The sequence below is a fragment of the Athene cunicularia genome (assembly GCF_003259725.1).
Source record: "Athene cunicularia isolate RWA chromosome 3 unlocalized genomic scaffold, athCun1 chr3_part1, whole genome shotgun sequence".
NCBI lineage: Eukaryota > Metazoa > Chordata > Aves > Strigiformes > Strigidae > Athene > Athene cunicularia.
In genome coordinates, this window is record NW_020799097.1 from 3,766,579 (window position 1) to 3,775,371 (window position 8,793).

Sequence of the window (8,793 nt, forward strand, 5' to 3'; positions counted from 1 at the left end):
GGGGGGGGAGGGGCCTTAAAGGGAATAAAGGCAAGTGTTTAAAAAGCAGGTGGTATGGAAGTTGACTTCCTGACTGCAGGCTGTCAGTCAAATAGTTTTCACAGACCCACAGAGCTGATTCTGAAGGAGTTGAGTGTTGTTACACGAGTGCACAGGCGGCGGTTTCTGTTCACAGGGTGTTGCAAAGCAAATGTTAACCAGGGACCCAAAACACAGGCTGACAGGTGCATCTCCCCTGGGTGCGGGGAGCGCCCTGGGGTGCTCTCCCAGCACGGCATAGGCAGGCAAGCTCTTATCCTTCCTCTGAGTGTGTGCACAGAGCAGTGATGCCAGCAGTGAGGGCTTTTTGTCAAACCCATCCCAGCTCTGCTACTGGTTTGGGCTGTTTTGATGTTTTGGGGACAGGGATTTCCCCCATTGCAATCCTACCCCAGCTGCTGCAGGGAGGTTCGGCTTTGGGCTGGTGCTTGCTGCAGCTCAGGGATGGCAGGGGAGGTGCTGTTGTTGGATATGAAGGAGCAGGCTGATGGTATCCTGGGTTGTATCAGCAACAGCGTGGCCAGAAGGGACAGGGAAGGGATCTTGCCCCTGTACTCGGCACTGGGGAGGCCGCCCCTCGATTCCTGGGTTCAGTTTTGGGCCCCTCACCCCAGAAAGGCCATTGAATGACTCGAGTGTGTCCAGAGAAGGGCAACGGAGCTGGGGCAGGGTCTGGAGCACAGGTCTGCTGGGGAGCGGCTGGGGGAACTGGGGGTGTTCAGTCTGGAGAAGAGGAGGCTGAGGGGAGACCTCCTGGCCCTCGGCAACTCCCTGCCAGGAGGGGGCAGAGAGGGGGGATGAGTCTCTGGAGCCAAGGCCCCAGCGCCAGGCCCCGAGGGAATGGCCTCAAGCTGCCCAGGGCAGGGTCAGGCTGGCTCTGAGGAAGGATTTCTTTCCAGAAGGGGTTTTGGGGCATTGAAATGGGCTGCCCAGGGCAGGGGGGGAGTCCCCATCCCTGGAGGGGTTGAAGAGTCAAGTTGACCCAGCGCTGAGGGATCTGGGGGAGTTAGGAACGGTCAGGGTGAGGTTAATAGTTGGAGGACTGGATGATCTTCAAGGTCTTTTCCAACCTTGATGATTCTGTGATTCTGTGAAGCTTGACCAGCCTAGTGATCTATTTTCCCTTCTCTTCCCTCCTAGCTTAACCCGCTTGGGGCTGATCCTCCTGCTGTTGCAGTACTTGGCCGAATTCTTCTTCCACATGGCCCGGCTGGTCTACTTCACGGATGAGAACAACGAGAAGCTGTAAGCAGGCAGGCTGGCCATGCCTTCCATCCTCTGGTACCCAGGAGAGCTGTCTGCGTGACAGGGGCCTTGCTCTCCCCTTCCAGCTCAGAGCTGGAGGCTGCTCCTGCCGACACCACTTCTTGCCTTCCTGCAGGTTTAATGTCTGGGCTGTCGTGTTCGTGGTCACCAGGCTCTTCACCCTCACCTTGTACATCCTGGTCATGGGCTTCGGGCTGCCGCGGGTGGAGAACCAGGCCCTCGACCCAGAGAGGGGGAACTTCTTTAGCTTTCTCTTCAACAATATCCTCTTCAGGTAGGAATGTCCCTACTGCATCTTCCCTTGTTGTGTTATCCCAAGGTGTTGAGTGTGGAAATGCCAGTGGGAATCTGATCTAGGTTTCCTTTAGGGAAGGTCCTAGTGAGCTGGGAGGGTGTGGAGGGACCAAGAAACAGTTAAAGGCTGTGGAGCCACAACAGAGGCGAAAAGCCAGCAAATAAGTTGTTCGTCAAGTGAAGAAATTTATAAAGCACAAGCCTATCATAGAGAAAGGCTTGCAGGCTTTCATTTCTGCACCTGTAATTGCACTTACGTGGATGTGGTCAATGAAAAGGCATTTTCCCTTCTGCTTGGACATGTTTTGATGTGGGATGCAGAGGATGGGATGGGTTACCCATGCCTTGCAGGCTGTCTGTCGAGACAGGGAGCCTTTCTCGCTCATACTGCAGCTGTGGGTTCAGTTCAGAAGTTGCTAGGGCAGGTGCCTGGTCATTCCCAAGCCTTTTGACACCATGGACTGCTGGCATACCTGAGGATTTGGGGGACTTTCTTAGCTCCCTTCCAACCACATCCACTTTTCAGTTGTACAGAGCAGCTGGGGACCGTGCAGACTTCAGTTTGGCCAGTGCTGGTTGAGATGATCTTCCGAGGAGCGGCTGAGGGAACTGGGTGGGTTTAGCCTGGAGGAGGCTGAGGGGATACCTCATCACCCTCTACAGCTCCCTGACAGGAGGGTGCAGAGAGGGGGGATGAGTCTCTTGAACCAAGGAACAAGCGATAGGACAAGAGGGAATGGCCTCAAGCTGCCCAGGGCAGGGTCAGGCTGGCTCTGAGGAAGGATTTCTGTGCAGAAGGGGCTGTTGGGCGTTGGAATGGGCTGCCCAGGGCAGGGGGGGAGTCCCCGGGATCCCTGGAGGGGTTGAAGAGTCGGGTTGAGCCAGTGCTGAGGGATCTGGTGGAGTTGGGAACGGTCAGGGTGAGGGTCATGGTGGGACTGGAGGAGCTTCAAGGGCTTTTCCAACCTTGATGATTCTGTGACCCTCTTTATCCATTCCTGCTCTAAAGTCTTAAGAGTCAGCAACGCCCTGAGCGCTTGAGAGCTTTATGGTGGGGAGGGAAAGGGAAATGGCTGCCCTGAGCCCAGGAGGTGGTAGAAAGAAGAGATGGTGGCTGGAGGGACGGCACCTGCCTCCAGTGCTCGGTGCAGCCACCCAGGGGGACCTCAGCCACCAGCCCCGGTGTCGGGGGAAGGCTGGGGGCTGGTGGTGGCCTCGCTCCTCTGTTCTCAGCCTGCCTCTTCTCCACCCCTGCCAGAATGAGTGTGCTGCTGTTGGTGTGCCTCTTCCAGGCCTCGGTGATGTGGCGCTTCATCCACTTCCAGCTGCGGCGCTGGCGGGAGTACTGGAACGAGCAGAGCAGTCGGAAGCGAGCCGCTGCCACCGCCGGCACCAAGCAGCAAGCCAAGCCACTCAAGAGGGACTCGGGTGAGTGCTGGGACTGGTGTATCATGGGGTGGCACCATGGGAGGCATCAGTGGTTCAGCATCCCCTCAGCAGGCCGCTGCCCGTGCTGGCAGCACTGCGGTGGTGCCTCCTGCTGTGTGCAGAGCCCAGGGCTCCCCAGCAGGGTTGTGCCCTGCTGGCGGCTTTCCCCGTATCTATGGGCCAGCCCTGTGAGGGTTAAGGTTTTGACCTGTGCAAGGGACCAAGTTTTCACTCTCCATCCCCAGGTTATCATGAAAACGGAGTGGTGAAAGCGGAGAACGGCACCTCGCCGCGAACCAAGAAGCTGAAATCACCATAGAAGCAAAGGCTTGGCTCTTGGGGAGGAGGGTGAGATACCGGGACTAAGAAGCAGCCCCTCCTCCTGGTCCTCACAAGCATCGAGCATCGTCTTGAAAGGCTTGGAAACTGGTCATCTTCCCAAGGTGTCTCTCGCTCTCCTCCCTTCCTTTCTTGCTCTCTTGAACCATTTGCAATAAAACCAAAAAGGTCCCTTTCCCTTCTCCCTTGCCCTCGTAGGAGCCTTTTCCAACCCTCCTGGTTTTGCCTTCCTCTGTTTCATCGTAAATCAGTGTGCAATTTTTTTCCTTTTCTATTTTAGTGTTTGGTTATTTTTGATTCTTGTTACAAATGCATCATAGATGGTTCCGAACAATCCTTTTTTTCTTCTACAGCAGATTTCTCCCCTCTCTCTGTGGTGCTTCCCTCAGCCCCGGGGTCAGGGCCACAGCAGCTTGAAGGCACCATGTGTCTGTTGTGGGAACAGGCTCCTGGGCAAATGCGCTGGGGCTCTGTGATCCTGAGGCTTAGGGGTGCTCTCAGGCAAGGGTTGCCTCTCCTGGGGCACGTCTGGCCAGTGCTTGGCAAGTACCACGAGATGGTGGTGCTGCAAATAGAGACCAGGGTCTGAGAGAGGAGTCTCAGCTGTGTCTTGCCTCATGGTGGACCTCTGGTTAAGTGGGGGTTTTCTGACACCTGGTTTTGAGCTAATTTTGGAGAACTGGGCAGCAGAGAAGGGAGAGAGTTTCTCTCTTCATATAGGACCCACCTCCTAGCCTTTGCTTGCCCCAGCTCTTCTGGTACAGCTGGGCCCCTCACACCCTCCTGCCTGCAGGAGGTGAGCTAGCCCGTAGTTGTTCTGGACCTCCCAGCCCCAAGAGCTCAGCTCGGGGCTCTGCAGCTCACAGTGCCTTGTTGTGGGGCAGCAGCATCCTCAGGTCCATGTGAAACCTTGGGTCCTGCCCCGCTCTGAGTGCTGGCCTGGCGCCTGTTAGCCCAGGTCCTTTGCCAGCTTGTGTGTGCCTCGTGGACCTGGTGTTCTCATGGCTCATGACCACATCTAGATGACAAACTGGCTGCTGCAAACGGTTTTTGCATCAGTGGGACTGTGCTTCTCATGCTGTCACCTTAGCCTTCCTTAACCCTACTGTACCAGTCCAGCTGTGCCATCGGCAGCCACCAGCTTCACTCTTTTGTTTCCAAAGGATACAGAGCTTGTATCCACCCAAGGTGCTATCAAATGCAGGGTTTCTTCCAAAAAACCTAGCCCCTTCATCCCTTTCTGAGCTGTGAATGAGATGACAGGGAAGGGGAAGGAAGCCAGGGCTGCAAGGAGCAGCTTGCATATTAGGAAAAGCCTGACCTGTGACGCGTAGCTGTTGGCAGATGGAGTTGTCTCAAATCTACCTCAGAGGCTATCTGTTGCTGCAGACCACTTTCCCTCTTGCTTCTGCCCGCTGCTGCCCGTATATGCTGGCAGGAGATTCGTGGGAACTCCAGATCCCACCGGCTCAATCCCCTGCTGCCTCTTTGCTGGGGAGCAGCATCTCCTGCCCAGGGTTTTGTGGGTCAGTGCCAGCTCGCTGAGCTGCTTCGGGCTGCCATGCCCCAGTCTAGATTTGGTAGGCGTTCAGTAGACGGGCACCTCTCAGCCCCCAGCTCTCCTCTGGGGCAGTTTCTGTAGCTGGGCTTTGCTGTTGGTGCCTCTTGTGCAGCAAAGCCAGCTGTAGCTTTAGTTCTGCTTCGCCGCAGCAGGAGCAGGCGGGCGGTGCACTCCCTCGGCTGGAGGAGAAGAGAGGGCACAGGCTTGGGGGAAGCTGCAGTGCTCTTCGATGTGCAAGCCAGGATCGAGGTCCACCTTCCTTGCAGGTGAGGGAGGCACGTGATCTGTAGCGTGCCCCTTGCGCAGCCCTTTGGGTAGCTGAACTCTGGCTCTCTCCGAGTGCAATTCTAGCTTGAGGCTGGCACAGTCGTCCTTCGCATCATTCGTGTTTTGGGGAACGAGTGACAGTTGATTTTCTGCCCCTCTTTGAGTTGGGTCGCGTTTTTATCCTCCTGTAGGTGTCTTTTGACCTTTCCTTCTTTCCTTGTTGAGCCCCAGCTAACGCTGGGCACCGGAGGGAGAAAATGTGCAGGGACATGAGGACAGTTACTAAAATTCCATTTGTTCTCCATCCCCATGATGTCTGAGTGTCAAATGAGAGATACTGGCAGGAGAGGCATCCCCCCTTTTTCAGGGGAACCGAGGAAGGAAATTTCAGAGCAGAGCCCTTGGTGGTATCTTGCAATTGCTCCTCGTAGCCCTTCTCGGGTAGATAAAACACATTTGGCTCAGAGGCAGCAATAGTGACCGCAGCGCAACGTGACTAGAGCAGGAAAAGAGCTTTATTTTAGGGAGGACGTGGAAAAGGTCTAGTGTGAGAGGTTTTTCCTTTCTGCTGCCTCTTCCCATCCCCAGCCATCCACTGCCACGTGCCCTCCGAGAGCAACCGCTGGCCGGCATCTGCAGAGCCTCAGCCCGAACCTTTCTGCAAAGCCGGTGCCTCGCAGCAGCTGAGGCATTGACTCTGTTAACAGGTGACACATACAGTCCCCTCAAAAAACGGCTGCTGAATGATTCCTCCTCCTGCCTGCTTCACTTCAGGCAGCATTTCCACTTGCACAATCCTGTGTTTCCATACAGTAGCTGTTCATGCTTTGTATCCCAAGTGCCTTATGTTGCCACGTAGTCTCTCGTACACTTGGTCTGTGTACTATATCAATAGCTGGACACCCTCCCTCTACAGTGTACGTACAACATATGCTACATTTATGTGGGTTTTGTTTTCTTTTTTTGATAAAGCTACCAGTAAAAGGGACAGTTTGTTTTGGAAGCATTTTCATGTGCTTTTTTTTTTTTTTTTTTTTAAACCTATAGATGATGGGGCTTTTTTTGCCCTCCCATGTATTTAGTCCTCAGAAATCCCCATCCTTCTCCTGTTATACCCAAACGTGGCAGGTTTGTTTGGTGTTTTTTTGAGCTGAGCCTTTGCTGTAAGGCAATATGCGCTGTTATCCCAGAGGTTTCCAATCCACTCTCCATTGGAGGGACTGCCACAGGCTGCTTCTGTCTCTGTCTTCTAGTGCGAGCACTATCCCTTGGCTGCAAACCTGCAGTAATTGCTTCTATGTCTGTGCCATTTCTCAGCAGACCGAGCCTTCTCTTCAGCCCAAAGAGCTTTTTTTTTTTTTTTCCCAAACGGAGTATTTTCATTGCAAGCCCTTTAGTGGTCAGTCTTTCCTTGACCACTCTGCGTACAAAGATGCTGAGAGCTCACTTTTCTTGAGTCGATGCTCTTCTCACGCCCCATCTTGTCAAGCCCCGTGACTTCTGCAAAAAAGGCCCAACCCCAGACAGGAGCTTTTGTCCACCACAGTGCAGAAGGTATTTAGAGACTATGCAAAACTGCAAGTCTTTGCTTTCAGTGTAATGCTATTGCTTGCACCCTTCCTGTGGGCTTGAGGCTGCTTTTGTAGTCTGTGTCCGTTATCCAACCTAAGAAGGTCAGGAATTGAGTCTTGTGGGTTTTGGTGTGAAGTGTAGTGTTTTCCTGCCCTAGCCTACAAGAGCTGTGAAATACCAGCAGTAGTTCTCTCTTTTTTGTCTTAGACAGCTGGGGAATGGGCTTGGGAAGAGAAAGGGCTGGAGGAAGAACAGATGTAGCATTTCACATGTAATTTTTGAGTGACTCTTATGGGGCATTACAGTTGTGTTGTTGTTTTTTGTTTAGGATTCTTTCTTCTTGCTCATCATGTTTGGGTTAGTAGTAAAGAAGACAAGTTCCAGTTCCCCTGTAGGTCCCTTTACCCTTAACTCACCATTTTAAAATGTATTTTTGGTAGGCTTCCTGGCTGGAGGGAAGAACGATGCCCCCCCTTTGCCTCCAAGAGACTCTTGAAGCCTGTAGCTACCCTGACTTTGCTGCAGTGCACGGGGGTTTGTTTATGGCAGCCTCAGTCTCTTGCCTTAGATGAAATCTTGGTAGATGGACCCCGACTTGCATCAACAGTAGATGGAGTTTATGGGGTTTGATTTACAGCCTTCCGGTGAACTTCGTGAGTGTGTAGTAGATGGTTTGTTTGGTAGGTTTTGTACTTAAAACAGTGAAGCATGTTACTTCGCCTCGGGGCTGTCTGTGGGGTTTTGCTGGCATCAAGGAAGAGTGGCTGTTGTAAAAGCCAGGTAGAGGCACGTAGTTTTTCTTTGAATATGTTGAACTCAATGAACCAAACTTTAGCAAAGGAACTCGAGGAAAATTTCTGTTCTTCCATATTTAAGCTTTAGTGCAAATTGCCTAATTTTGGAGGGGGTAGGGGGAAGTAACAGTCTCTGATATTTTATCCTGTTTGTTTCATTCTTCCTGTCACTTAAATTTTTGTATGGATTTTGTTTGTTGTTGTTTGTTGTTAAATGACTTTTGTGATAAACTCAACAAAACTATTTTTCTGAAATAAATAAATAAAAGGCATAGATTCTTCCACTGCTGCTGTCCGCTGATGCTTTATCACTCTGCTGAGCTGTATGCGTTGCAAAAGCAGGCTGCCGTGGGTTGCACGTCTCTCCTGCCATGCCAGACCAGTCTGTTCCCTTCGGTGCAGCATCTTGTGTCCTCGTATCCCCCACAGCTGGGCTTCATCTTCTCACATTTCCCATGACTACAGCATGGGCAGCTGCTTCTGGGTTAGTTATCTCTGGCTGCCTTCATCCCTGGGCGTGGAGGATAAGGGCATTTGTAGGATATGATTTATCTGATGTGGTTGAGGTGCATACTTTATGGTGAGCTAAATTGTATACTTTCTGCAGCTGGCCCCGGGCATGCTACACGATTTGGCTGAGTATTAGGTTACAGTTTCGTAGCATGTGCAGCAAACAGTTTCTGACTTTCTTTTCTACAGCCTACAGCTCCAGTAATTTCATCTGTAAGTTCTTGGTCTCTAGAAAAGCTGATTAGGTTGGCTGTTAGAAGTCAGCCTTTGTCAGCTGCTGCTTGAAAGGCACCTCATGCCACACCAAGCCATGCTTTGAAAACCAAGGTGATTCTCGGTCAGAGGGAGCAGCAGCACAAAACAGGCCCAGAAGGGAAGAGCGATGACCTTTCTGAACAAGGGGAGACAGGAGGGAGCTGTCATGTGGAGACTCTCAGCTGTCTGAGGGGAAGTGGGAATCCACATCACAAAAGCTGATTTAAATAAGCATTTTGTTGCAGAGCTTTATTCTCTACTGTGTGCGTGGTAGCTGCCTTTCATACGTGCTCAATGGCAATACCTGGCAGGTGTGATCTGGGGTGAGAAGGTCCCTGCCACGTTTACCGTCACGGAGAGATGACCAATGTGACTCTTAAGTGGAGCACAGCTATCATAACTCTATTGTTATGCCACCTGCTAGTTTTCCCTTTTCATTGGACCTGTCTGGTAAGAGGACAGGTTGCA

At 52.3% G+C, this 8,793-nt stretch overlaps 1 protein-coding gene across 1 annotated transcript in view; it reads left to right on the top strand.

The window, feature by feature from the left end:
- The window catches only part of TRAM2 (translocation associated membrane protein 2), a 12,735-nt gene extending 6,514 nt beyond the window's left edge, over positions 1-6,221 (top strand). Inside the window, 4 exon segments of the mRNA XM_026845999.1 lie at positions 1,180-1,284; positions 1,421-1,579; positions 2,858-3,027; positions 3,273-6,221. Coding sequence (XP_026701800.1) covers positions 1,180-1,284; positions 1,421-1,579; positions 2,858-3,027; positions 3,273-3,346 — 508 coding nt within the window. The 3' untranslated portion in view covers positions 3,347-6,221.
- Positions 6,222-8,793: the final 2,572 nt, after the last annotated feature.